Here is a 26,844-nt window from a genome sequence, read left to right on the forward strand (position 1 = left end):
TGGTAGTAACATAGGTCTTTTGTAAAAGTGCAATGACATATTGCAAACTTCCAGAAAGCACTGGATACCTGTATTGCATTCATTCCTTTAATGGTTTACTCCTTCATTCAACAAGTACTAATCAGGTACCTATTGCATCCTGGACACTGTGGTATCCAGTGGTGATATGATGATGAGCAAGATCCTTGCCCCCCATCAGGGTGAGTGCCCTCCAGGAAAGGAGAAAACAATGCTCAGATAGTTATACAAATTGTGGCACTTGTTACCAAAGAAAACTACAGTTTTCTCACCAACTGAACTTCCTACAAACTCCTGCTTTCTTGGGTAAACATTAATGGTTAGGGGAGAAACTTGAGCGCCTCCTGGTGATTGGAGTGTGCTACTGATTGGATATAATTCAATTTGATTATTCTTTCAGTCCCCCAAAAGAATTCGGTCACCGTAGTCGACTGTATTGATCAGTAAGATGTGAATACTGATGACTTGAAAGTTTTTACAAGATGTAGGAAATGTAAGCTATTTAAATGTCCTATTTAATTATTCTTGAAAAAATTTCCCCCAGCCTTGTTTATCCTAGATTTACAGGAAATCTTAGGACCTTCAAAATGCAAAAATATTTTAAAGGTTAATACTTTGGTGGGGGAGGAGCTTGACCAGTATCCTAAAAAACATACTCATGGATGTCAAGAGTGGTGATTAGAGGAGTGATGGCTTTTATTGCTGTTTTTATTCCGTGTTTAAAAATAGGGTCAGATAAGTTAACCTCTACATAAAATTTAAATAACTTTGAGGTATGAGAACTGCTCTGTCTCAGAAACTTGATTACTTGAAATTAGTTTTCATTCATTTTCACCATCTGGAATCAGTGTCACCTCATTCATATCTTTAGAGAAATAATTGGAGAAAATGAGATTGTCTCTGAAAAACAGACTTGGTAGAGGGGACTATTTTTTTCCACAATTTGAAGGCATTCATAAAACTGAGACATGGACCGTGGGTGTAGTCAGAGTAGGGTAAGGGCCTCTGGAAAAAGACCCCTACCAAAACTCCGTATTAAACAATTAAGCAAAATTAGAGTCACATTAATTCTCTAAAGTAAAATATCAAACTAAGAATGTAAGCATTCTTCAGTGAAGATTAGTTAAAACTTAAAGCCAGGAGTAACTTGGCCTGGAATGTTTGAACATCCACCAGATAAGAAAATACCTCAGTATAGCCCATGTCTTCATTGTGTGAATTAAATGAGGCTATTGTAAAATTTACTTTAACCTGCTAAAAGGCCCAGCTTATCTTCTTTAATTTTGCCGAAACACTGCTTTCCCCCCTCCAGCCCTAATTAAGTAATATATAACCTGGGCAATTAATATAGCATGCAGGCCCAGCTGTAAACAACATAGTAAAAGGCAGGAAGGATTCCACCTTAAAGATAAGATTGTGTTTTAACACCCAGGAAGTTAAGAAGTAAGATTCTTAACTTACTCTTTAGCAAACAGATGATAACCCAGGCCATCCTGGGAGCAGGAGAGGCTGTCTTTATAAATATACTCCCAAACCAAGAAGTTGCTATTCTGGGAAACAGTCAGAGAAGTAAATTTCCTGTGTTAACTCTGCAAAATAATCCAGAAGACTGATAAGAAACTTAGTGTTTCTTCAAAGATAAACATTTGGGGACCTTTTAGCAGGTCTGCATCCCTAGCCATTTGTCTCTCAACTGCCAATAAATTCCCTAGACAACGCACCACCACGGACTCTCATGTCCCCTCCTGGCATGAGCCAAGAGCTCTGTCCTCTCACTGTATCTCTCAGTAAAAAGCCTCTGTCCTGGCTCTACTATCTCGGGTGTTTACTAAGTTCATTCTTCGACTCTGCAAACAACCCCAACACCAAAACTATGAGTTCTAGCTAAGAACGTATTTTGGAAAAATAAAATATTAACTGATAATCTTAATTCTTTATTTGACTATATATTTTTATGATAGGAAATGAGAATAACTTGGTTTTAAATGCTCACTATTGAGAAATAGGAACAGACAAAGCTATTTTCACCACTATCATTCTTATTTTCCTGGAAATTCTAGCTGATGTATTTAGAAAAGAAAACTAAGTGAATTTTCATAATATGATTTGCTTACCTGGAAATTCCAAGAAAATGCACTGAAAGCTATTAGAACTAATAAGAATTTTAACAAGGTTATAAGTCACAAAGTAAATATATAGAAAATTAATAGATTCCTATATACCAGAGATAAATAGAAAAAAAATTAAATTTTATATCATTCATAATGCAATAAAATAGCAATTATCTAGAAATAAAGTTAACATTATCTAGAAATAAAGTTAACAGTATGGATGGCCTATTTGGAGACAATTGTAAATTCTTACTAAAAGAAACGAATGAATAATAGAATAGATGAAATAGATATTTTCCCATATGGGAAAAGAAAAGACTGTAAATTATCAATTGTCTCCAAATTAATTTATAAATATATTTCTCATCAAAATCTTAATGGAACTTTATTATGAATTGAAAAATAAATATACTAAAGTTCAGCTGGAAAATTAAACGTGATTACCCATGGTCATTTTTCTTCAAAAGAAAAATAATAAGACTTCAAAGAACAGTTAAGAGACAGTTAAGAACAGAGAGAATAAGTTCCAGTTAAGATAGCCCTAAAATAGCCTTAAGTTTATAAGAACTATAATAGTAAAACACTGGCCCGAGACTCAGAAGACAGAAAAGTGGAATAGTAGAGAATATACCCCAAAGACCCAAGGATATTGAAGTATTTAGTGTATTACAAGAGATGGTCTTTCCTATCAGCAAAGAATGAATAATTATGTAAAATATGGTGTTGGGGCAAGTGGTTAACCATTTGAGAAAAAGATAGATTGTTGGTCTACCTTATTTAACAACCCCAAGTAATTTCCATATAGGGAATTGTTTAAATGTAAAATTCCATTTCTGTCAATTTGGTGGGGGAGGAGCTTGAACACTATTCTAAAAACATACTCATGGATGTCAACAAAGAGTTGAATTAAGTCTAAGGATCTATTCATTTATTTTTTTACTGCTAATGATAGTAAAAACTTAAAAAATGTTTAAACATTTAACAATGAAGCTAGGTTTAAATTAGGTTTAGCTTAGTACAATAATATGCCAATCAGAAAGAGAAAAATAAAGGGGAAAAGGAAACAAAGAATAGATTAAGACTTGTTTTCATAATTAATAATATATAGTTTACCACATACACACACAAAAATCAAAAATGGTATAAGAAACTGGTTAACAGAGTTCAAGGCATTAAAGTCATTTTCTTTTCTCTATTTTTCATAAATAATACATGTTAATTTTCTAAGAAAAAGTATAAACCCATTCAAAACAAATAGATTATAGATGTTATTAATCCTATTTGATATTCAAATCATTAACAAAACCATGTTTGTGTGATAGGCAAATGTTTAGGATGTAGGAGTAAACAATAATACAATCAAAATTTAGTCCTATGATAAAGTGTTTTAGTTTTTTTTTTCTTTGGTATCATTAATCTATAATCACATGAGGAACATTATATTTACTAGACTCCCCCCTTCACCAAGTCCCCCCAACATACCCCATTAGTCACTCTCCATCAGCATAGTAAGATACTGTAAAATCACTACTTGTCTTCTCTGTCTTGCATAGCGCTCCCCATGCCCCCACACACACATTATACATGCTAATTGTAAGGCCTCCTTTTTTTTTCCCCACCCTTCTCCCTCCCTTCCCACCTATCCTCCCAGTCCCTTTCCCTTTTGTAACTGTTAGTCCATTCTTGGGTTCTGTGATTCTGCTGCTCTTTTGTTCCTTCAGTTTTTCCTTTGTTCTTATATTCCACAAATGAGGGAAATCATTTGGTACTTGTCTTTCTCTGCCTGGCTTATTTTACTGAGCATAATACCCTCTAGCTCCATCCATGTTGTTGCAAAGGGTAGGATTTGTTTTCTTCTAATGGGTGAATAATATTCCTTTGTGTATATGTACCATATCTTCTATATCCATTCATCTATTGATGGACACTTAGGTTGCTTCCATTTCTTGGCTATTGTAAATAGTGCAGCAATAAACATAGGGGTGCATCTGTCTTTTTCAAACTGGGCTGTTGCATTCTTAGGGTAAATTCCTAGGAGTGGAATTCCTGGGTCAAATGGTATTTCTATTTTGAGCTTTTTGAGGAACCTCCATACTGCTTTCCACAATGGTTGAACTAATTTACATTCCCACCAGCTGTGTAGGAGGGTTCCCCTTTCTCCACAACCTTGCCAACATTTGTTGTTGTTTGTCTTTTGGATGGTGGCGATCCTTACTGGTGTGACATGATATCTCACTGTGGTTTTAATTTGCATTTCTCTGATGACTAGCAATGTGGAGCATCTTTTCATGTGCCAGTTGGCCATCTGAATTTCTTCTTTGGAGAACTGTTCAGCTCCTCTGCCCATTTTTTAATTGGATTATTCACTTTTTGTTTGTTGAGGTGCGTGAGCTCTTTATATATTTTGGATGTCAACCCTTTATCGGATCTCTCATTTATGAATATATTCTCCCATACTGTAGGGTGCCTTTTTGTTCTATTGATGGTGTCCCCTTTGCTGTACAGAAGTTTTCAGCTTGATAAGTGTTTTAGTTTTTAAATTGGAGAAAAGAAGGCTCAAAGAGAGATGGGATATCTATTTTTATATAGCCACTGTGTTATTACATTAAACTATCTTCATCAAAAAACCAGTTCTGTATTTCCAGAGAAGACTGGCATGAGGGAGGGTTTCAGTAGCAGAAAGAGGAAGAATATAGCTAGTTAGCAAGGGAAGTGTGGAAGTTAATCACTAAAAATGACTAATGATAATTTGATCAGTTGTAGTACCAGTTAAAACACACACTTCAAAATCATTACTATGTCGGCTCAACCATTAGTTTGAAAACAAGTAACTAAATATGCAGCATAATAGCCAGTAAGTATGCAGCATCACATTTCCTAAGTCACATAAATCCTGGCAGTACTTCATCTCTTACTGCTAGGAGTGATATCCTTATACAGCCATATTTTTATCTCAGAAATGAAATCTATTTCATCTTTCATTTCTTAGTCTAGCATCATTATATGCATAATGTATAAATAAGTACCCCTGGATATAAGATGTGTGCACAACCCCAAAGGGACATACGCAATAAGCCAGGAGATGTTTCTTGTGTATAACGGAAAGGATAGACCACAGATAAGCAACCATTTTCAAAGGGTGCATGAAAGTGAGGAAAAAAACCTGTTTCACCAGCATTTTTGCTCCTAAAATTTGGGCACAGTTTAGAAAATGCATTTGCATTTGGGACACTTCACAATTCCGATGTTTTACAGCAGCTACATAAATGCACATTCAAGCAGAGGTCTGGATGTATCTTTATTAGCACTCATTCAAAGGTAGAAAGGGATTTGGGTGGCAAAGGCATTTGTGCAACAGCACGAAGCTTTTGCATTTCCTCAAGATTAAATGGATGGAATTGTATTGACATGCTTGGCTTCTTTCCTGTTTATTTCTTTTAAGAAAAAGTCTCTCCCACTTTTCTTCTCTCTCTCTCTCAGCCCCCTTCCCCCCTCCTTTCTTTTCTTTTATTTTTTTACCCAAAGCCTTTATTCAGTTATTTTCTTTACCTAAAATTTATAACTTCAGAACTATAAATGAAACCAAGAGAGCTCATTCCATTAAGATATTTGCATAAGCTTTAACAAGGCGTTTAAATAAAATGTTTGAACAACAGTCTGAGAGTGATCAGTAAAATAACTTTTAGTGGCTCCATCCGTAGTCAGTGCTGTGGGCAGAACCTGGCCTGCATACTCTGGTAATCTGCTGCCCTTCCTTCCTTTATTCTTCATATTATAATTTTTTCACAAGAATTCAGCAAAGTATCATAGGTAAGAGTCTAGAAGTTTACATAGGGCAGTTGTAGGTTTGGGTACTGTTCTTTCACAACTTCTGTGACTTGAGTCAAGGCCATATTCCACTTGCAAGTCTCAATGTCCTCTTTTGTAAAACAAGTTAATAATAGTATAGTTTAATACAGTACGGCACTGTAAAGGAATATTTACTGATGGTTAGACAAGGTAATGCATACAAGAGAACTTATCTACAGCATAATACGACATATTAGGTTGCATTTTATGTAATATATTTTACAGCATGACTGATGCATAATAAACATTTGGATAATTAGTAGATACTATTTCTAAAACAATAATGATAGGAATATATAAAAAACTTACCTTAGGAGAGTTTTTGTGATAATACATCACAGAGAACTTGGAAAATCAAACACAGGGAATGGGTAAACTTAGGAAGGAAACTCATAGTGTTTTCTATTTTGATTATCTTTACCCCTATGTATAAAGCAACATGCTATCATAGGCAGCATGCTAAACACAGTCACTATTCTCATCACTCAAAATATTCTTTTAGATGATTCACTGATGTAAAATAACTTCTCAAGTAAACACTACTAGCAGAAACATCAGGCTTTGATTCCAGATCTTGTCAATACCAAGTCCCTTTTAATTTCCAGTGCCACTCGTGGGCCCTATAGCAGAGGAGTTGCTCAGCCAGAGATGCGTCAGGAGACTGAGGCTTTCTCTCCCTGACTCTGGGCTTTGAGTCGGGTACAGAGAGCCTGCTCCCAGCGGTCAGAAAGCTGATCTGCCCCAGAGATGGGTGGCATGGAAGATGGTGCATCGTCTACATCAGCACCCTATGACCTGACTATAATGCTTACCTAGAAATGTTAGCAGAGAAATGAGCTTTACAGGAGTGGTGCAGCTTTACATGGTGGTATATGGTTATATACTTTGGCAAACTGCACTGGAAGCAGAGAAAAATAGGTCAATATTGAGTAGAATTTTCAGGCCTCAAAGAGTCGACCTGAGTGTTGCTTTGGCATCTGTGGGGGCAATGAGTTTACTGTTGAGCCAAGATAAAAACTGGCCTTTAGATACTTGATAAAGCAGAAGTAAGTCCTGCGAGAGTGTGTGAACAGCATTTTGTTGGAGTTTGTCATTTTTATAGGTAGATAAAATGTATCAATCATAGCCTGCTTCATGCTGGTGTAAGGAGATCGGACTAGGGAACAATGCATTGTAAAAGTAACTAGCACAGAGATCCTGAAATCAGGTCCTAAGCCAGATTCCTCACCTGTGGGTACTCCAGGGCTTCCCTCAGGATATTTGGGGTCTGAAGCAAACATTTTTTTGCAGGGCCTCTTTCTGTATATTTGAGCTGGCGAAAATCATCTGGGAAGGACTGTGCTGGTAGCCCAATATCACATGATCCGAAGAAATGAACACTGCATCAGCCAACTGGAGCAATCTGCTAATAAGCTGCTCTCTTAGAACCAGAATCCTGCTATGGGGCTCTACGATGATCCCCATCAGCATAAGTTTTAGAGCTCCGTGGGATATCTGGTTAGCTCCATGGGAGATAGAGGATCAGAGAATTCTCTAAAGGGAAACAAATGGGAATCAGAGACCTGTGCGGGCTCCACCCAGACGGGACTGCCAGCACTTTCCCAGTACCCAAAGAGGAACTTAGAAAATTTTAGGAATACCCTCCAACATGCAAGGACCACTGTGGTAAAAGCCTTGGGGCAGGGAATCCCCTTGCCTGGGCCTAAGGGTGTTACTGAGCTACTTCACACATTTTTGTGAAGAATAAATGAAATACTGGATGCAATTAGCTTACATACTTCCCAGCAGGTGATCAACACTCAGTCAGTGTTAGAGGACTAATGACATCCGCTGATATTCATGAGCTGCCAGCTAACCCAAATCTCTGTGCACACTCCAGTTAGGCTGTTGTGGTTTTTGTTTCAGTCAGTTTCTAAGGAGTAAAATTTGATTCAAAATGTTAACCAGAATGGTTATGAATTCTTTTTCCACAGACACCATGACCCATGTGATCCCCATACCATTCTCACTCCCAGTTCCCAAGAAGAGAAAGCAAAGGGCCCAAGGCACAAAAAGAGATGCTTTTATGCTGTCAAGAAGCAGTTGGTTCCTTTAGGTGGTCTATAGGTACATAGAATTTGGCAAAACACATATCCTCTTTGGGGCCCAGGCCCTGTGCTTTCAGTAAATGTTTGTAAGTGTAAATGAGTCTCTCCCACCCTGATGGTGTGCTCTCACGCGGTGCTTTCTTGTCTTTTCAGATCCCCCAGATTAGTTATGCATCAACGGCACCTGAGTTAAGTGACGACCGGCGTTATGACTTCTTCTCTCGCGTGGTCCCACCTGATTCCTTCCAAGCCCAGGCCATGGTAGACATTGTAAAGGCCCTCGGCTGGAATTACGTGTCTACACTCGCGTCTGAAGGAAGTTATGGAGAGAAAGGTGTGGAATCCTTCATGCAGATTTCCAAAGAGGCAGGTAGGAAGAGATCGCAATGATGAAGTTGACTTCCCCACCCCCCGACACCTGTGGCTCGGAGGGTTCTTGTCGATCTTTATTAAACTCCAGGTCACCACCAAATCCCCACTCACATTCCGCATTGCCTGCGAAGTAAATTTGTTCAGTCTTCATTTATAACACTTTGCTGTTTTTGAAGAGAATGTTTTCAAAAGAGTGTAACTGAAGGCCCTTAAAGTATTAGTGGAATAAGTAGAAGAAAATGTGTATTAAAATTGAAACCTTACTTCAGTGTAGTGGATAACAGTGTGGATTGCAGCCTGCATGTGTAAAACAGAGACAGTGTGGCTAAATGTGCCCTTCATACCCTTCCTCTCTGCCTCTCTCCAAAATGGGGAGGATTGTTTAGAATTATGAGAACTTAGTCATTTTGCTTTGAAGAATAATGACAGTGATGACTAAATGACTTGGCCAAAAGAAAGTTAAATAAATTATCCAGGCAGTTGAATGTATTTAAACAAATAGTCTTTGAAACATTAGATTATTTTGAGAAAGACAGTTCTATTAAGTTAGCATGTGGAGAAGTTTCTTTTATGTTTGTTTATTTAGCTCAAAATGGGAGTAATGGGTTCAAATATTTGGCCAGCTGGCTTCCATTGGGCAGATTTTGAAAAATGAGCAAAAGTTTTCACACTTCAGAATCCTAACAATAAATATTCAGGCCTCCCTATATGGTAATATTGGGTATAGTAAGCACATGTTTAAAAAAACGCATGTTTGGATATTCTTGTAAAGTCAGGTCCTCACTTTGGTTGTAAGAATTTCATCTAATCTGAATTGTTGTTTACCAGAAGAGTCAACTCAGTAAAAAGCAGACAATCAAGCAATACCAACGTGGTCCTTTTCATGAAGAAAGAGGTCATAGATCCTGAAGACGTGGCTTTGTATGTGACTGTTAGACTACACACATAGTCATATATGCACTATTTTATATATAGATGGTATATTTGCACACGGTTACTGAAAGAAGAGAGCCAGAACTTGCTTGTGCATCCCATGATTTTAATTCAATGTCTCATGATTAGATTTAATTTCAAAAATTTATCGGAGAGCTGGGTCATTCTCATACTCCTCTTTCTGATTGAAATACTCTTACTCTGATTACGTCAGACTAGATAGTCCCAAGTCAATGATGGGTCTCATCCTAAATGACGTTTTTAGGTTCACATTAACACATCCACAGAACTTCCCTGGTTCTGTCGGCTTGGCCCGCATTCCTAGTGTCTTTTCCCATAGCTCTTATCACATCTTAGTATAACTTGATGTTGTTTTCTGTCTTTTTCCCTAGATTCTAAGAGGAGATGATATCTGTCTCATTCACAACTCTGGTCCCAGAGGCCGTGATTCTAAGGGCAACATTTCTAATAGAATTCAGTTAGAAATGTTCTGATTAGGAAAAAGATCCTAACTCTGGCCTTGTGGCATGCATGCTGTGATTTATAGGACTCATTAACACTGGACTTTGTTGATCTCCAAAGAAATACCTACTCATTGTTGATAACTATGTTTGTATTTCTTTGTTTCTTTGACTCCTCCTGCTTTGACCAAATTAATGCTTAGAGGATTACTTATAGAAGTATCTAAAATATGATCATGAAAGCCAATAGATAGGACAAGATGAAAAGAAAATATGGGTAAAATAATAAGATAAAGCTCAGAGATAAAGTTCATCTACCATCTTACTCTACATAATTGCTGCACATGGTTCTCAAATTTAATGTTGAACTTTGTACTGGACAAAACAAAGAACACTACCCATTTTGTTACAAAATTTCAGTGTTCATAAGGTCAAGATCTTGTTGATTATTCCATCAAGAGAATGTTTTCAAGGATAGGATCAAGACAAATGTTTGCTCTGGGTCTTTTATAGAAGTCTATGTTCCATAGACAGGTTAGTGGTGAGCTTCACATAGTTGCTTATGGCTGGTGTCACTTGGTGAAAACTTCAGGTGTAATATCAGTTTCCTGTTTAGTGACTTACAAGAAGGAAAAACTCTTGTAATGTGGTCTGAATTCCTCCACTCATAATTTTAGCTAATCATACACTGAAGTGGCCCAGCTCAAAAATAAAGATTGGCTCATTGCAGCCATTTTGGATGAAATCCTCCAATCTGAGACTGTGAATCTGAGGTTGAGAGTAACTAAAAAGCCAGCTATGGAAAATGCAAGAAAATATTGAGGGTTCAGGTAATGTCTTGCAGATCGGTTCTTTTCCTACAAGTATTGTGATGTTTGACATGCATTTATAGTACCTTTCATTGGAACCATAGCATATATGTCATGAACAAGTGAACTTCTGTATGGCAAGCACCCCTGCCTCCACCGCCCCCCCCAAACAAAGAAATGAAATGGGGAAACTACAATTTAAGTAGTATGTGGCACATCTACTTACTGAGTGTGTATTACTTAGAGAAAACCTGAGATGAGAAACGTGATTCCATTTTTCTTCAGTCAGTTTCATTTCTGTGAACCTCTCATAATGTGAGCATCTTGCTAACAGAAAGGTGACTCCAGTGCATAGAGATACATATTCATATACAACAATCTCTAAAACAAATACAACAGCTTCCTCTGATGTTCGGTCAATGAAACAGCAATATATTCTAAGTCAGAAACATCAAAAAGAAAAAAAAATATTGCTTTATTGGAATTTCTGGGAAGTATGCAAGCTTAGGGAATTTTAGGGAATTTTCAAGGATAATTTTTATGTTCACTTTTTCCCCTTGCCTGATGACTTTAGAAACTCACCCTTTAAAAAGATACAAGTCCATGTGTGTAGGAGGACTGGTGTGGCAGGGAGATGGTACCATAAAGACATGGATTTGAGGAATAGGCTCTGTTACTTATGTATAGTAAAACTTACATGACTTAATTAATCAGTCTTCAGATTCCTCATGTAGAGAATGAGATTAATGATGCCTGCTTCATCAGGTTGACAAAATAAATATGATAATATATAGGGAAGCACTTAGCACACAACAATACCTGGTCATTAGTGCATCACACCAGTTCCCTATAAATCAGCAGCATTATTGTTTGAGTTTGAAAAGTTTGAAAATAACCCGAGTGATAGGCAACATTTGCCGTTAGTTATAACTACAAGGTCATATATATATTTATAATGTATAATAGCCGAGTTGCTATTACTAATATGCTTTCATCATATAAGAAGCATTAAAAAAAAAGGAAGCAAGCTATTCATGGTGTCCCATGTAGTGTGTGGGTGTTTATGTCTGTGTGTGTGTGTATGTGAGAGACAGAAAGATTGAGAGAGAACATAAGCTCAGTATGTCCCGTTTCTATGTAGTGCTGGTGCACTTGAACAAGTACTTCCATTCTTTCTAAACAACTTGATTTTGAAGATTGTGATTCTTCTCCTTTATAAATGTCTGTAAGAGTTTTACCTTTTCAGGATACTTTAGTTCCAAAATTTAGTTTAGATTGAAATGTACTTTATTCCTGAAGCAGAGGCTACTTGTAAACCCAGCGCCTGATGCATGTCTGCCATGCACATAGTCACAGAACATGGGTGAGCTCTTCCTTTTCCTCTGAGAGAACACATCAGAACAACAGTGGCAGAGCAAAGAAGCCGTCCTTCAGTGTGGGGCCACAAAATCTGTTTGGAACATGAAATATGGACACGGTTGCTCTAAGCTGTCGGAGGAAACCTTAATGATAGTCATGGGAGATATAGAGATGCCTGGATGCTGCTCCTTGTTGAACTGTCAGAAAGGACTATAACCTGATTTTCTCAGATAATAAGATTTTGTAAAATCATTATATTTACATGAACTGCCCTGTTTATTTGAGTGCACTATCAACAAAAGCAGCTTATTGCTTAGTATGTAAAGAATGAGAGAATATGCACTCCCAACATGCTTTAAAGGTCAGGTCAATGAAATAACCCAAACAGCCTAAATTACACATACGGACCCCTCTTTCTCAGTGAAAGTAAGAGTAAATGCTATGGTATCATATGGCACTTACATATTCCAGATCTTTTGAACCAAATTTGGTTCAAAGATTATCAGAGTAAGGACATCGCATGTGACTTTCATAGTTTACCAATCAATTTTCAGGAGAATTCCATGATTATTTCTTCATAATATGACACAAAGAGAGATGATTTGTTACTGCCATTGTATCATGATACATGTCAACTTTACAAAACCTGAATGAACATTTGAACATTCCTTTTTGGTAGCTCATTCCAATCGAAATATAGTTATTTCAGTTGGTCCTATAAAGTAATTATTATTACTCAGGTAAACTGTGGAACATCTTCTTTATTAAATACTTTATCTTGATGTAGAATATTCTTCCCTAGAGTAATTGGCTGAGGACTTAGATGACCATTAGTAATTATTAATCTGCCCTCAGGTTTTCAGACCTTAGGAACGAGTTGCATTTGCTGATTAAGGAATTCTATTCTCTTTGTAGGATTCTCTGCTTCTCTCTCCTTCGTAGATGCAATGTTTTCTTTGGTTGTATGTGTTTCTTGTTAATTTTCCCTACTTTACTCTAACCTCTGTGAGGCCAAGGACTTTGCCTTGTGACCCTATTCAGTAGCTTAATTTTTAGCATAAAGAAAGTATTCAGTAAATATTTGTTAAGAGAAGAAGGAAGAATTGTATCCCTTGACTTTTAGGAAACAGATAAAGCCATGTAGAGGAAGCACTTATATAGTATTTATGATATATAATTTTGTGGCTTGTGAGTCTCAAAAAATTATATCCTAGACCTGTTATTTGAGTTGCTCTCACCCTGAATCTATTCCATTCTTTCTTCTTACCATCCCTGCGCAAAACTTACAGCAGTATAACACAACAAATTAATCCCCAATACCACCATCTACATTGAATTTGAGGATTATCCCATGTTTGGTTATACGTTTCTCTCTGTGTCATGGTGAATGTCTAAAACTGAGATATTTTAGTATCTATTTGAAGTCTTAATCAGTATTCAGTGGTCCCAGTTTAAATATGGGTAGTAAACATTCAGGGATTTGATAGCTAAATACAAATTCATAAAAACTCTCATAATGTCATTTCATTTTAGCTGTGCTAAAAAAACTAAGCTTCAAGAAGAGGCCTTACGGTTTATTTCTGGACCCCCATCCTCACCTTTACTTTGTCTCTGGGCACATTTGCTTCACTGTGATTCAGAGCTGCAGTTTTCCCTGCCTCCCGATTAGCTCCTCTAATATAGTATCCATTCAGCTATGATGATAATCTTTCTAAAAAACAAATGAAACCATTTCGTTGTTCTTGGCTTCCCTTTCCTCAGAAGATTAAGTAAAAGATATCTAGCTTGGAATCTAAGTCCTTTCTGATCTAGTGTCTGATTTAACCACCCACGTCATCCCCATTCTACCCCAAGCCTCTTTCATTCTCATCTCAAGATCCCATAAATATGCTCTTTACCCCACCCCAGTCAACCTTCTGGGGACCTCAGGATATTCTTTACTTTTGCAAATGCTTTGCTTTCTGCCTGGCCTTCCAGCTAACTCCAATTTATTTTTCAAAGCATAACACCTTGGAAAAAGCTACCCCTGACTTAGTCTTCCCTCATAGTCCCTTTTAGAATTGTGATGTGTATGTCTGTCTTTTTTAACAGCACAACAATTTTAAGTCCATCGCTGTGAATGCATTCATAGAGAATGATTAAGTTCACAAATTTTGATGAGACACCAAGCCTTCATATCACTGTAGACCTAAAGGGGCTAGATATTCATGTTTCAGCCTACCTTAAGGCCAGGACACAGCCACATAACCCGGTACTGACTGATCAGACCTACCCACTGTAGATGAATCGCAAACTCAGGACAGAGAAGCAGGAGAAATAGCACCCCCTGTTTGTTGACAGTAGTGGAGTAATATCCGTGTTCCAGGGGTATGTGGGCTCTCTGGCATGGGCTGGCAGCTGTAGGACAGTCTCCGACTTCCCATTTCTGGGAAGGGCAGCAGCATGTTCTTGCTTCTGTGGTACTTCTTCTGTTTGGTTTTGATGGGGACAGTCTAGTCAGCCTTTGTTTTGACTCATTTTACAACTGGTTCCCAGGCTTCCCCAGTGATTCTGTAAATTATCCAGCATAATTTACATAAATTATTTTTAGACTCGATCTACACAGACTTCAATTGTTTGGCTTTTACCTTCATTAATAAAATTGAGAGTGTCACTGCTGTGGGTTCCATAACACCTTGATGACTCTGTGTCATTGAATTTGTTCCATGTCACCATAATCATTGTAATCTAACTATCCTCTCCCATTTGAATGTAAGATTAGTGAGGACAGGCTTTATGTTGCATTTGACTTTCAATACTCTTTACACAGGATAGTGTCCAAAATAGATTAGGCTCAATGAATGCACATTGAATTTTAAAAGTCTATTAATAATATAAGAGATGATAATGCCAGGACTGTAGTTGGTGCAGTGAAACTGTCAGAAGTTTATCTAGTTTTGGTTTTCTAAAGTTGCCATTAGTCTGCTATAATAAATGGACTTTAAGAAGGAAAAAATGAGGTAAGAAATCAGATGATACGCTTACATCCATACAATAATCAGTGCATGTCTGAGAACTTTTTTGTGTCCAGTACTGTTCCAGCATAATAATGATAAATAATAATTATAGTAGTAACAGCAGTAAGATAAAAAAATAATCTCTGCTTTCTAAAAGTAGAAATACATATGTAGAGCAGTGAATACAGCCTCGTTGGGGCATGTGCAGAGAAGAAGGTAGACACTTACCCCACAGATAAGTAGGAGCCAGCAGACAAGGCTGACCTACATGGGGTGGTAAATGATATTTTAAGAAAGAGTGGCTTTGAAAACCCAGAATAAAATTGTGTAATGCCACTGGAATTTGTAACTGATACAAGAGAATTAGCATTACTTGGAAAAATATTATGACTCTTGAATTACTATGGTTTAAAGCTTTACCACACAACATGAGAACTAGTGCAGAAAATGTTTGGGTTTTGGGCCAAGAAACTTCTGGTTCTGGCCCTAACTCTTCCCATAACTGGAAGCCTGCATACTGTTTCTCTGGGTTACAGAGTCATCACAGTTTGAGAAAACTAGTCTCTCTTGGGTTAGGCAGTTCACAGATGCATATTATCCTTATTGCAAAGGATGAATTTCTTCCAGGCAATAGACTGTCATTGTTGATGTACTAGAAATATATGATAGTATTTTTTCTGCATTAAGAAACAGAAAATGGAAAAGCATATTTTAGCAATTCTTTCTCATCTCTTCCACTTACCTTCACTGCATCTGAGCCACGAGGAGCAATGTGAAGAGGTCTGAAGATAAATTGAGCCCCTCTTTTGTTCACCTCCTTGGTATGATCACCATGTGTTACAGGTTTTAAGGAGAGAGGACATTGGTTTTCCAGCATTGAGGTTAGAGAAGTATTGAAAAGAAACAGAGTCCATCTTCAAATCTAGAGAATTCTACTGAAAAATAGAACTTCTTGGGCAGTTGGGTAGAGGGAAATCATTACCAATCAAAGTAGAGCACTTGAGTATGAATCCCATTAAGTCTGCACACCGTGTGAAAGAGGTTTTTCCCACCGTAATTTCAAGGCTCTACCTAAAAGTTGGAGGTGGGAGGTGGTGTCACTGTCAAAAAATGCTATCTTTTTGGTTACCTTTGCGATCAAAGAGGCTTCCCAGTGTTCCTCTCCACTGGGACAGGCAAATAAAGGTGGGGAGCTGGTTTGAACTGCACCTGCACAGTAAAGGCAATATTCATCAAAATAGAGATAAGGAGGTGGGCACTGGAATTAGTCAACTGGGTAGTTCTGAAAAATAGGGTATAATCCAGTCCAAGAAACATTAAATTAATAATCAGTTGCTTGCAAAGTATCTGTTTACTGGACTTCAACTCCTTCCTAAATTATTTTGTATTTTGAACAACTTCGTGTGCATAAATGAGACCTTCACAGAGGGATGATCTGTTTTCTTTTTAGTTGGTAATTGGATCCTTGCTGTTAAATTTTTTGAGAGATCATAGGAAATTCTAAAAAGCCCCACATCAATTGCATTAGCACTTTCAGGCAAACTGAAGGACAGCAGATGATCAAGATCTCTGGCAGTAATAATGACCACCCTAAACACATAATACATGGACTGATTTTGAAATACTTCGACCTTGTATAGCTCCAAATTCGCCCCTTCCCAGTTCTTCACATTACTTGTTACTCTTTTGGCTGGAAGCCTTAAATTACAAGCACTTAAAACAGAATCAGATTCAGAGATAAAGGAAATAAACTGTTGTTTACCAGAGGGAGAAGTGAAGGGGGAACGGGGGGTTAAAATAGGTGGAAGGGATTAAGATATTTAAACTTCCAAGTATAATATAAAGAAGTCACAGAAATGTGACATAGGGAATATATTTCAATAATATTGTAATAATTTTACATGGTGACAGATGGTGATGACTTCTTGTGGAGATCATCTCATATTGTATAAAAATACTGAATCACTGATGTACACCTGAAATGAATAGGATAGTGTGTCTATTACACTTTCATTAAAAAAGTTAAAAAAACTTATTGCCAGTAATCATTAGTAGGTATTATTCCTTTCATTAATATTTTGGAGTTAGCATTAACTGTTAAGCAAGCTCATTTTTAGATAGGGCTGTCATCACACTCTGCAGGCCAAAGTATTAGGATGACCCTTTGAGAAACTAGTGTGTTGGCTACAACACAGGCTGTTATATACAAGGGAGAATATTAAAAGCTAAATCACCATAATGATGCGTGGGTCTTAAGAGAAAATTTGAGGTATATATTTGAAGAGCTTAAAAATAACAGAATGTTTACTAAAAATGTCCATGCACAAAAATGGTTTATTTTTTCTAGAGTATTAGTGACCTTTGGATTTAAATATGAACATCAAAAAAATAAAAAATAAAAACAGAAATGCATACCTGTCAGACTTCTTATTAAAGAAGAGAAATTCCCTTGGGAAAGATGAACCAAAATTATAACTACATGAATGTTGATAAATGGTGACTAATTATATAGACGTATGTTGCTTTTGGAGTCTTAATGCTAAAGGGTACAGAAATTATCGATTTTTCTTGTCAAAACATTTTGAGAAAAAGTGTTTAATACTTAGTCCCATATGAGAATTGTGAGTGTTATTTCCCTAAAACCTGGTATATTGTGATGTACTTAGTACACATTCCACTCTCCACAATTTTGATTAACTAATGTAAATTAGTTACTGAACGAAATAATTACTGAAGGAGGGTTAGTTAACACCTACCACCACACATAATTGCTATTCCATTCTTTGTGGTGAGAACATTTAAGATATGCTTTCAACAGATTTCAAGTATATAATATAGTATTGCCAACTATAATCACCATGCTGTACCTTAGATCCCTGAGATTTATTCCTTATAACTGAAAGTTGGCTCCCTGTGACTGCTTCTCCTAATTTCCCACACTACCCAGTCCCTGGCAACTACCATTCTGCTCACTGTTGCTTTGAGTTCAGCTCTTTTAGATTCCACATACAGGCGAGATCATGCAGTATTTGTCTTTCTCTGTCTGACTTATTTCACTTATTAGCATAATGCCCCCAAGGTCTATCCCTATTGTTGCAAATGGCAGGCTTTCCTTCTTTCTGAAAGCTGAATGATACTCTGTTGTACATATATATATGCCACATTTAAAAAAATCCATTCATCCATAGATGGACACTTAAGTTGTTCCTTTATCTTGGCTATTGTGAATAAAGCTATAATAAACATGGGAGTCCAGACATCTCTTCAAGATACTGATTTTATTTCCTTTAGATATATAGACATATTTACCCAGAAGTGTAATTGCTGAATTATATGGTAGTTTTATTTTTAATTTTTTTGAGGAATTTCCGTAATGGTTCCCATAGTGGTTGTACCGATTTACATTCCTACCAACAGTGCACAAGGGTTCCTTTTTCTCCACATCCTGCCCAACACTTATCTTTTGTCTTTTTAAAAATACCCATTTTTACAGGTGTGAGATGGTGTCTCATTGTGGTTTTGGTTTGCAATTCACTGATGATTAATGATGTTAAGCCTTTTTTTGTGTGTATTTGTTTGATATTTGTATGCCTTTTTTGGAAAAATGCCTATTCAGATCCCCTGGGTGTTTTTAAACCAGCCTAATTTTTTTGTTGTTGTGTGCTTAATTTTTTCTGTTGACTATACATTTTGGATATTAAGCCCTTATCAGATACATGATTTGTAAATATTTTCCTCCATTCTGTAGGTTTTCCTTTTATTTTATTGATTATTTCTTCTGCCTTGCAGATACTTTTTAGTTTGATGCAGTTCCACTCAATTATTTTTGCTTTTATTATTTGCAGTTTTTGATGGTGCATCTAAAATGCCATTGCCAAGACCAATATCAATGAGCATTTTCCCTGTGTTTTCTTCTGGTAATTTTACAGTTTCAGGTCTTTTGTTTATGTCTTTGATCTATTTCAAGTTAAATTTTGTGAGTGGTGGAAGATGGAGTCCAATTTCATTCTTTTTTGTTGATTATCTAATTTCCTGATACCATTTTTTCAAGTGCTTATCCTATCCTCCTGAAGTGTTCTTGAGTCTCTCATGAAATATTAATTGACCATAGTGGTGAGGTTTATTTCTGCACTCATGATTCTGTTCCACTGGTCTATATGTTAACTTTTAGGCCACTACCATACCTTTTTGGTCACTATATCTTTGCAATATAGTTTGAAATCAGGAAGTGTAATACTTCTGGCTCTGCTTTTTCTCAGGATTTCTTAGGCTATTTGGGGTGTTTGTAGTTCCATACAATTTTAGGATTTTTTTCCAACTTCTGTGAATAATTCATTAGAATTTTATAGGGATTCTATTGAACCTCTATTTGGGCTTGGATTGTATGGTCATTTTAAGAATATTAATTCTTCTGATCCATGAACATAGAATCTTTACATTTCTTTCTGTCTTCTTAAATTTCTTTCCTCTGAGTCTTACAGTTTTCAATGTACAGAAGCTTCACCTCCTTGGTTAAATTTATTCCTAAGTATTTCATTGTTTTTAATGTTATTGTGAATGGGAATGTTTTCCTTATTTTTTTTCCTGATATTTCATTGTTTGTGTTTAGAAACACAACTGCTTTTTGTATGCTGATTTTCTATTGTGCTCTTCTGAATTTGTTTATTAGTTCTGTCAGTTTTTTGGTGGAATATTTAGGATATTCCATATATTAGATTGTATTATCTATAAACAAAGACTATTTTACTTCTCTTCCAATTTGGATGCTTTTTTGTTTTTGTCTAATTTGGATAGGACTTCCAGTACTATGTGAGAGTGAGCACCCTTGTTTTGTTCTTGATCTTAATGGAAATGTTTTCAACATTTCACTGTTAAGTGTGATGTTAGCTATGGGCTTGTCTTACATGGCCTGTACTATGTTGAGGTATTTGTTCTTCATCAAATTTGTTGATAATTTTCAGCATTAAAAGATGCAGTATTTTTCCAGATGCTTTTTCTGCATCTGTTGAGTGTTTTTTAAATCATTCGTGCTATTAATGTAGTATATAAAATTACAGATTTGTGCATGTTAAACCATTCTTGCATCCCAGAGAAAAGTCCCATTTGATTATGATATATGATCCTTTTAATGTGCTGTTGAATTCAGCTTTGTAATATTTTGTTAAGGATTGTTGATTTTATATTCATCAGGGATATTAGCATATAGTTTTTACTTTTCCTTGTACTCTCCTTATCTTACTTTGATATCAGAGTAGTGCTGGTCTCATAAAATGAGTTTAAGAGTGTTTCCTCCTCTTCAAATTTTTAGAAGTATTTGAGAAGGATTGGCATTAATTTTCATTAAATATTTGGTAGAATTCACCAGGGAAACCATAAGGTCCTGGATTTTTCTCTGTTAGAAAATTTTTGATTACTGATTTAGTCTCCTTACTCATTATTGGTCCATTCAGATTTTCTATTCATGATTCTGTCTTGGCAGATTCTGTTTCTAGAAATTTATCTGTTTCTTCTAGATTATCCAATTTGTTGGTACATTATTATCCATGATACTCTCTAATGATCTTTATTTATTCTGTGATATCAGTTGTAATATCTCTTCATGTCTGATTTTATATGATTCTTCTCACTTTTTTTCATTATTTGTTTAGGTAAAAGTTTGTCCATTTTATTTGCTTTTTCTTTGTTCCATAAGTTTTGGTATGTTGTGCTTTCACTTCTGCTTGTTTCAAGATATTTCTTGATTTCCTCTTTGACCTATTGCTTATTCAGGAGTGTGTTAATTTCCACTATTGTGAAATTTCCAGTTGTCTTATTATTAATTTCTAGTTTTCATAATGGTATGAATGGTATGAGGTATTGAAGTCCTTCAGTTATTATTGTGTAATTATTTTATTTTTCCCTTCAAATGTTAGTATTTTCTTAATATGTTTAGGTACTCTAATGTTGAATTTACATGTATTTAATGATCCATTTTTCATTATCTAGTGGCTTTCTTTGTCTCTTGTTTTGTTTTAATTCTCATATGAGGCTAATCCCCTCAGATAAAAGTTGAAAGCCTGCTTTTACTGGTAAAAAACAATCATCAGAATTTCAGAACTTTACTCCATCTCCATCAGAATTTTCCCATATGTCCCCATTCCAACTTTCAGAATTCCATTTCTTCAAAATAAATGCTCTCACTTTAAACATAGGCAGCCTTTAAGGCATGATGTTATGGTGTTTGGCTTAAATTCCTATTTTGTCTGATATAAATATTGTTAACTCTTGTTCTATTTTGCTTTATACTTACATGAAATATCATTTTCCTTATCTTTACTTTGAGCACATATGTGTGCATATGTGAGTCCTTTATAGGTAACATGTAGTTGGGTCTTGGTTGGTTGGTTTGTTGTTTTAATCTAGCCAGCACTCGATGCCTGTTCACTGCATAATTTAATGCATTTACATCAAGTAATTATTGATAGATAAGTGCTACTAATGCCATCTTACTGTTTTCTGGAAACTCGTTCCTTTCTCCATTTCTTGCTGTCTTCCTTTGTGAAGTGATGGTTTTATGTAGTACTATGTTTTGATTCCCTTTATCTTTTATCTACTATAGGTTTTTGCTTTGTGCTTACTATAAGGCTAACATAAAACATCTTATAGGTATAACAGTCTTGTTTAAGCTGATAACAATTTTACTTTAATTGCATACAAAATTTCTACCCTTTTATTTCCCCATCCTTTTACAATTTTGATGTCACAGTTGACCTCTATTGTGTATTCATTAACCTATTATCATAGCTATTGTTTTTAAAATGCCTTTTCCTTTAACCTTTATGCTTGGGTTAACACACCACCATATTACAGTATTAGAGTATTCTGAATTTGACTATATACTTACCTTTATCAATGTGTTGCATATTTTTATACATTTTCATGTTACTAATTAGCTTTCTTTCATTTTTTTGGGTGAAGAACTCCTTGCAGCATTTCTTTAAGGAAGAAAGTTCTAATGATGATGAATTCCTTCCACCTTTGGTTATCTGGGAAAGTCTTTATCCTTCATTTCTGAAAGACAACTTTCCTGGGTAGAATATTCTTGATTGGCATTTTTTTCTCTCATTACTTTGAATATATAATTGCACTTTCTCCTGGCATCTAAGGTTTCTGCTGATAGCATTATGGGGATTGCCTTGTAATTTACCCTTGTAAATTTTTTTTCCTTGCCACCATTAATATTCTCTTTTGTCTTTGATTTTTGACAGTTTTATTATAATACAATTGGAGAAGATCTCTTTAAACTGAGTTGTTTGGTGACTTATGAGTTTCATAAACTTGGATATTCAGATCTCTCCTCAGATTTGAGAAGTTATCAGCCATTTTTTCTTTAAATAAGCTTTCTTCCTCTTTTCCATCCCTTTCTCTTACACTCCAGTAACTCACAGATTGTTCCATTTGGTGGTGTCTGATAGATCATGTAGGCTTTGATAACTCTTTTTTATTCTTTTACATTCATTATCTTCTGATGGTTAATTTTGAAGTTCCTATCTTCTAAACTACAGATCTTTACTTCTGTTTGATCCATTCTGGTATTAATGGTCTGTACTGCATTTTTTTCATTTCATTAATTGTATTCTTTAGCTCCAGAATTTATTTGGTTCTTTCTTATAATTTCTATCTCTTCCTGTAACCTCATTTTGTTCATGTGTTGTTTTCCTGATTTCATTAAATTGTCTTTGTGTTTTCTAATAAATCACTGAGTTCTTCAAAACAGCTATTTTGAATTCTTCATTGAATAAATTTTAGATCTCCATGTCTTTAGGACTGGTTACTGGTAGGTTATTGTGATTCTTTGATGGTATCATGTTTCCTTGATTTTTCATGTTTCTTGAAGTCTTGCATTGCTGTCTTTGCAGTTGCATTTTCAGTATCAGTTATGTCCTCTCATTGTCAGTGACTGACTTCAGGAAAGAAATACTTCCATGAGTTCTAATAGGGAGTCTGATGTTTTCTTAGTCTTTCTATGGATATGGCTGTTGTATGCCTTTTGCTCCCTCTTATGGCAGAATTCTTTAGCTTACTTGTATTTTAGTGATCCTTCCATGCACCATGTAGGATGCTGGTAGCCTTCCTTTTGCTTTCCCAAAGATGAAGCTAAAACTCAAGTGTGTGGTCTATCAGCCCATAGATTTGTGTCATTTTTCTGCAAATGTTCACTAGATATAAGCCACAGCTCACATTTGTTACCTTTTAGAGCATGCATAGGGAGCCAGTTGCGGGTTGGGAGTCTGTGTGGGTGACGTGCATGGAGCAATGGGGATGCTAATGGTCCATTTGAGGGGATCTCTGGGGCAGGGTGTCCCCAGAATCTTATAGGTAAAATTCTTAATGGAGTCCATGTTGTGGTTAGTCCACTTAAAGTCTTCTGAGAGTCCTATTTGCTTTTTTCTAACCTCTTCCATCCCCAAGTCATGCAGCTCTTGACTCAGTATTCTTGATAGCATGAGATAGAACTGGGCCTCTTTGACAATGCCCCACACAGCTAGGGAAGTCAGGCGCTCACTCCCATGTCCTCACTTTCCCCTGGGCAGAAATCACAGGCTGAGAAGGTCTCATCTGGCACTGAATTGTGCCTCCTTGAAGAAGAGGTGATGCAAATAAAGTTAAACTGTTCCTCTTACCTTTCCAGTGCACCCAAGTTCATAGTTTTTTGGTTCACTGGTGTGCTGGAACTTCTCTACTGGAAATCTGAATTTTCCCAAAGGTTATTTTGTCTGTGGGTGATTATCTAAGAAGTGTTCTCCAGAGGCTCATGGACCATGACAAAGAGGAGCTGGATCCAGTTCAGGGGCCATCTCAGGGTCCATGTCCAAAGTCTGTATGCCTGTTACCTGATGCATGGTTTTCCTGGTGCTGGATCCCAGGGTTCCCACACAGGCACTTATGTCTGTGGATAATGCTACACTGCTGTTACTGACCTGGGTGTACAACAAGGGATGCCTATTCAGCCATGTTGCTGATGTCACTCCTACTTTAATTTTAAAGAATAGAATGTGAGTTAGACTTGGGTATACTAAATTGATATTGGAAGAAAAAAGTAGAACAAGTACATTTTGTAATGCAAATATACATTTTAACCACCTAATTGCCTTTTAGAAAAATTGGAGTGGATTAGCTTCTACATATTTCACTATTGTTCTATATGTTCTGCTAAGTCAGTGTAAGGCAGTCAATCAAATGGCAATGTCCTATCCTAACCATTTCTGAACTTCTACATAAAATCTCTTGTAGAGAAGACAAACACTAGAGCCAACAGAAGATGCTGGTTGGCGGCTAAGCATTAGTGGGGAAGATTTCTAAAGCAGAGTTAACATCATGGGATGTTAAGAATGAGCAGGGAAGCCCTGGTTCAGAGAATAATCAGTAGATGAGGGTCCCTGGTTATAAACTTCTCCTTTACAAGCTTTCTTTGGATTACAGTGTTTCGCAAGGTGTTTTCTTAATATTATTGAACAAATTAAAGTTTCTTTTTCTTCTACAATGTAAACGCAGATTTAACTAGAGCATATTTTGTCCGAAAAAATTCAATCAGCCATAGATTACTACATTCATATTAGAGTGATGGCTTTGGGTGGCAACCTGGATCAGCAACAACAGACTTCTGCCCAGGTGTCCGATTCCCACGTCGGCTTTTGGCTGACAATTGTTATTTGCTACCTGACTTGTATCTGCTCCTTTTAAAGGGCAAACTCATCCTCATATCTATTATGTGAAAACATAAAAACTGTTTATAGTTGAGTGTATACAACAAACAATTTCAGCCTTGATATCAGTCTCCTAAGTATAAAATGCGTGACTTAGTTCACATTGAAAATAGCGAGAACATAGATTTTCATACCTTAGTCCTTGTCTTAGCCCAGGAAAGGCAGAACTGGTATCATGATTCATGACAGTAGAATTTGTAGTTATTCTAGAAGTTTTTAATCATCGTGGTTTTGTTGTTTTGTTTTTATTTGCTTATTCTTTATTAGGTATTTAAACCATTTGGTCAAAAAAATTGAGAATTACTAAAAAATAAAAAAAGCATATACGAACATAAACCAACTATGAGTGCTTAGGCAAAAGAATAAAAGAAAGGTTTCTTTGGAAGGTTATGGGGCAACTCAGAGAATTCAAGGAACAACCAAGGAACTAAGGTTGGAACAGACAGAAAAAAAAAGGCTACTGGAATAACCCAGGAAGCAGGAGACGGAGAACCATCTCTTCCGGGTACCACCAACAGGATGAATCCGCTCCAGCTGTGTTTAGGCCTTCTCTTCTGTGCTGCAGACTCAGAATCCAGTGAGAAAGCCTTCCAGTGCTCTGCCATTGATCAGGTACCCATCTGTTGGCAGTTAACTGACATTTCTACCAGCCAGTTTTGTTTTGTTTTTTTTTGAAACTATTGTAGACATCTAAGATAAACATCAGATCTTAATATCCAAACAGAACTACTAGGGGTATAACTGAGGCTGGTGACAAATGTGTACTACTAAATGTACTACAGATTTTCTTCCCTATCCTTATAGTGTCTTCGCATACATATGTAAAGAAAAGAAAGAATTAATAGCACTGTAAATTGTTCTAGTTGAGGCAGTTCTATTGAATTTCTGAAATAAAAATATTTTTCTTTACCCTTTATATAGACCTTCAAAATAAACCATTATGACTAAATATCTGTGGAAGATTCCCCAAACCACTGGCTTTCTAAAGAGATAGGGAATGCAATTTTCCAAGCTTTATATCTCTGACAGGATTCATTAAGAGCCAGCTTCCAATAGTCAGGTTATCCAATTAGCTCTGCCTTACCCCATGACTCGAGATATAAGTAATGAGACTAGGGGCGGAATTCTGGAAAATTCCACAGTATCTGAATACTCATTCTAATGATACAGGGTCAAGAGGAGCATTTTCACATAATAAGAATGGCTTTTGCTCATTGGTGCTAAGTAGTTTGGAAAAATAAATGTTATTTTATTTTTTTTACAATCCCAGAATTCATCCAAGCCAACCTCTGTGGCTGTGAGTTTTTGATAATAAAAGTACACAATCTTTCCTTTAAATGTCGAAGTGGCAGTTGACAAGCCTTTTTCCTGAGTTCTTCCCTATAGGGGCATGAGTTTAATAAGGTGGCTGAACATTCTGCATTAAAGCCCAGGAGAAACGGGACTCAATGAGAAGGAAGATAATGGGGACTCACTGCAGGATGGGGCAGGGCTGAGAAGCTTCTCACTGTGTTTGCCATGGAGCCTAATACCACACTTTTCAAAAATTATGTGAGATACAATTGCAGACAGAGAGGTTTTACTAAAACTAGTTTTACAGAGTATGCCATTATTGTTCAGCTGGGAAAATGTTGTGAAAGTATTTAATGCACATATCCACTTTTCCACGATAATGAATAATTATGAGCATCTGAATGCAAGTGCTCAGAAAAGTGTTATTATTCTATCCCCCCTTCTTTTAACATCTGTTTGACCACTTAGTTTCCTTTGTCCTTTATTTTCTGTGGGCAAGCCAGTTCCCACACACCAAACACTGCATCCCTCTAGGCTTTTACTCAGCAAGTTTTCTCCACCTGGGTTTTCCCTTCTGAAGCTCAGGTGCCCAACAAACACCTCCCTTAGTGAAGTGCCTCCAGGGTGCTCTTTTCTCCTTTTCTCCACCTTTGTGTGTTGTTCCTGGCACTTAGACATGTGTCTGTGGCAGTATTCATTTCATGTTGTCGCTGTGATGACATGAAAGATGATGAATCCCTTAAGGGCACCTACAGACAGTGAAAATGGTGAAGGGGAAGCTGAAAATTCCTGGGCATCTTTCCCTAGTCC

At 36.5% G+C, this 26,844-nt stretch overlaps 1 protein-coding gene across 4 annotated transcripts in view; it reads left to right on the forward strand.

Annotated features, from left to right (window-relative positions):
* Positions 1-26,844, forward strand: part of GRM7 (glutamate metabotropic receptor 7) — a 933,157-nt gene that overhangs the window by 318,056 nt on the left and 588,257 nt on the right. For 3 of the 4 annotated variants that reach the window (XM_037019391.2, XM_037019392.2, XM_073230965.1), the window contains exon 2: positions 8,219-8,435. In XM_037019391.2, the coding sequence (XP_036875286.1) occupies positions 8,219-8,435 (217 nt within the window). The remainder of the gene's footprint in view (positions 1-8,218; positions 8,436-26,844) is intronic. The other variant, XM_073230966.1, reaches the window with a different exon arrangement.

The sequence above is a fragment of the Manis javanica genome, chromosome 3 (assembly GCF_040802235.1).
Source record: "Manis javanica isolate MJ-LG chromosome 3, MJ_LKY, whole genome shotgun sequence".
Taxonomy (NCBI): Eukaryota; Metazoa; Chordata; class Mammalia; order Pholidota; family Manidae; genus Manis; species Manis javanica.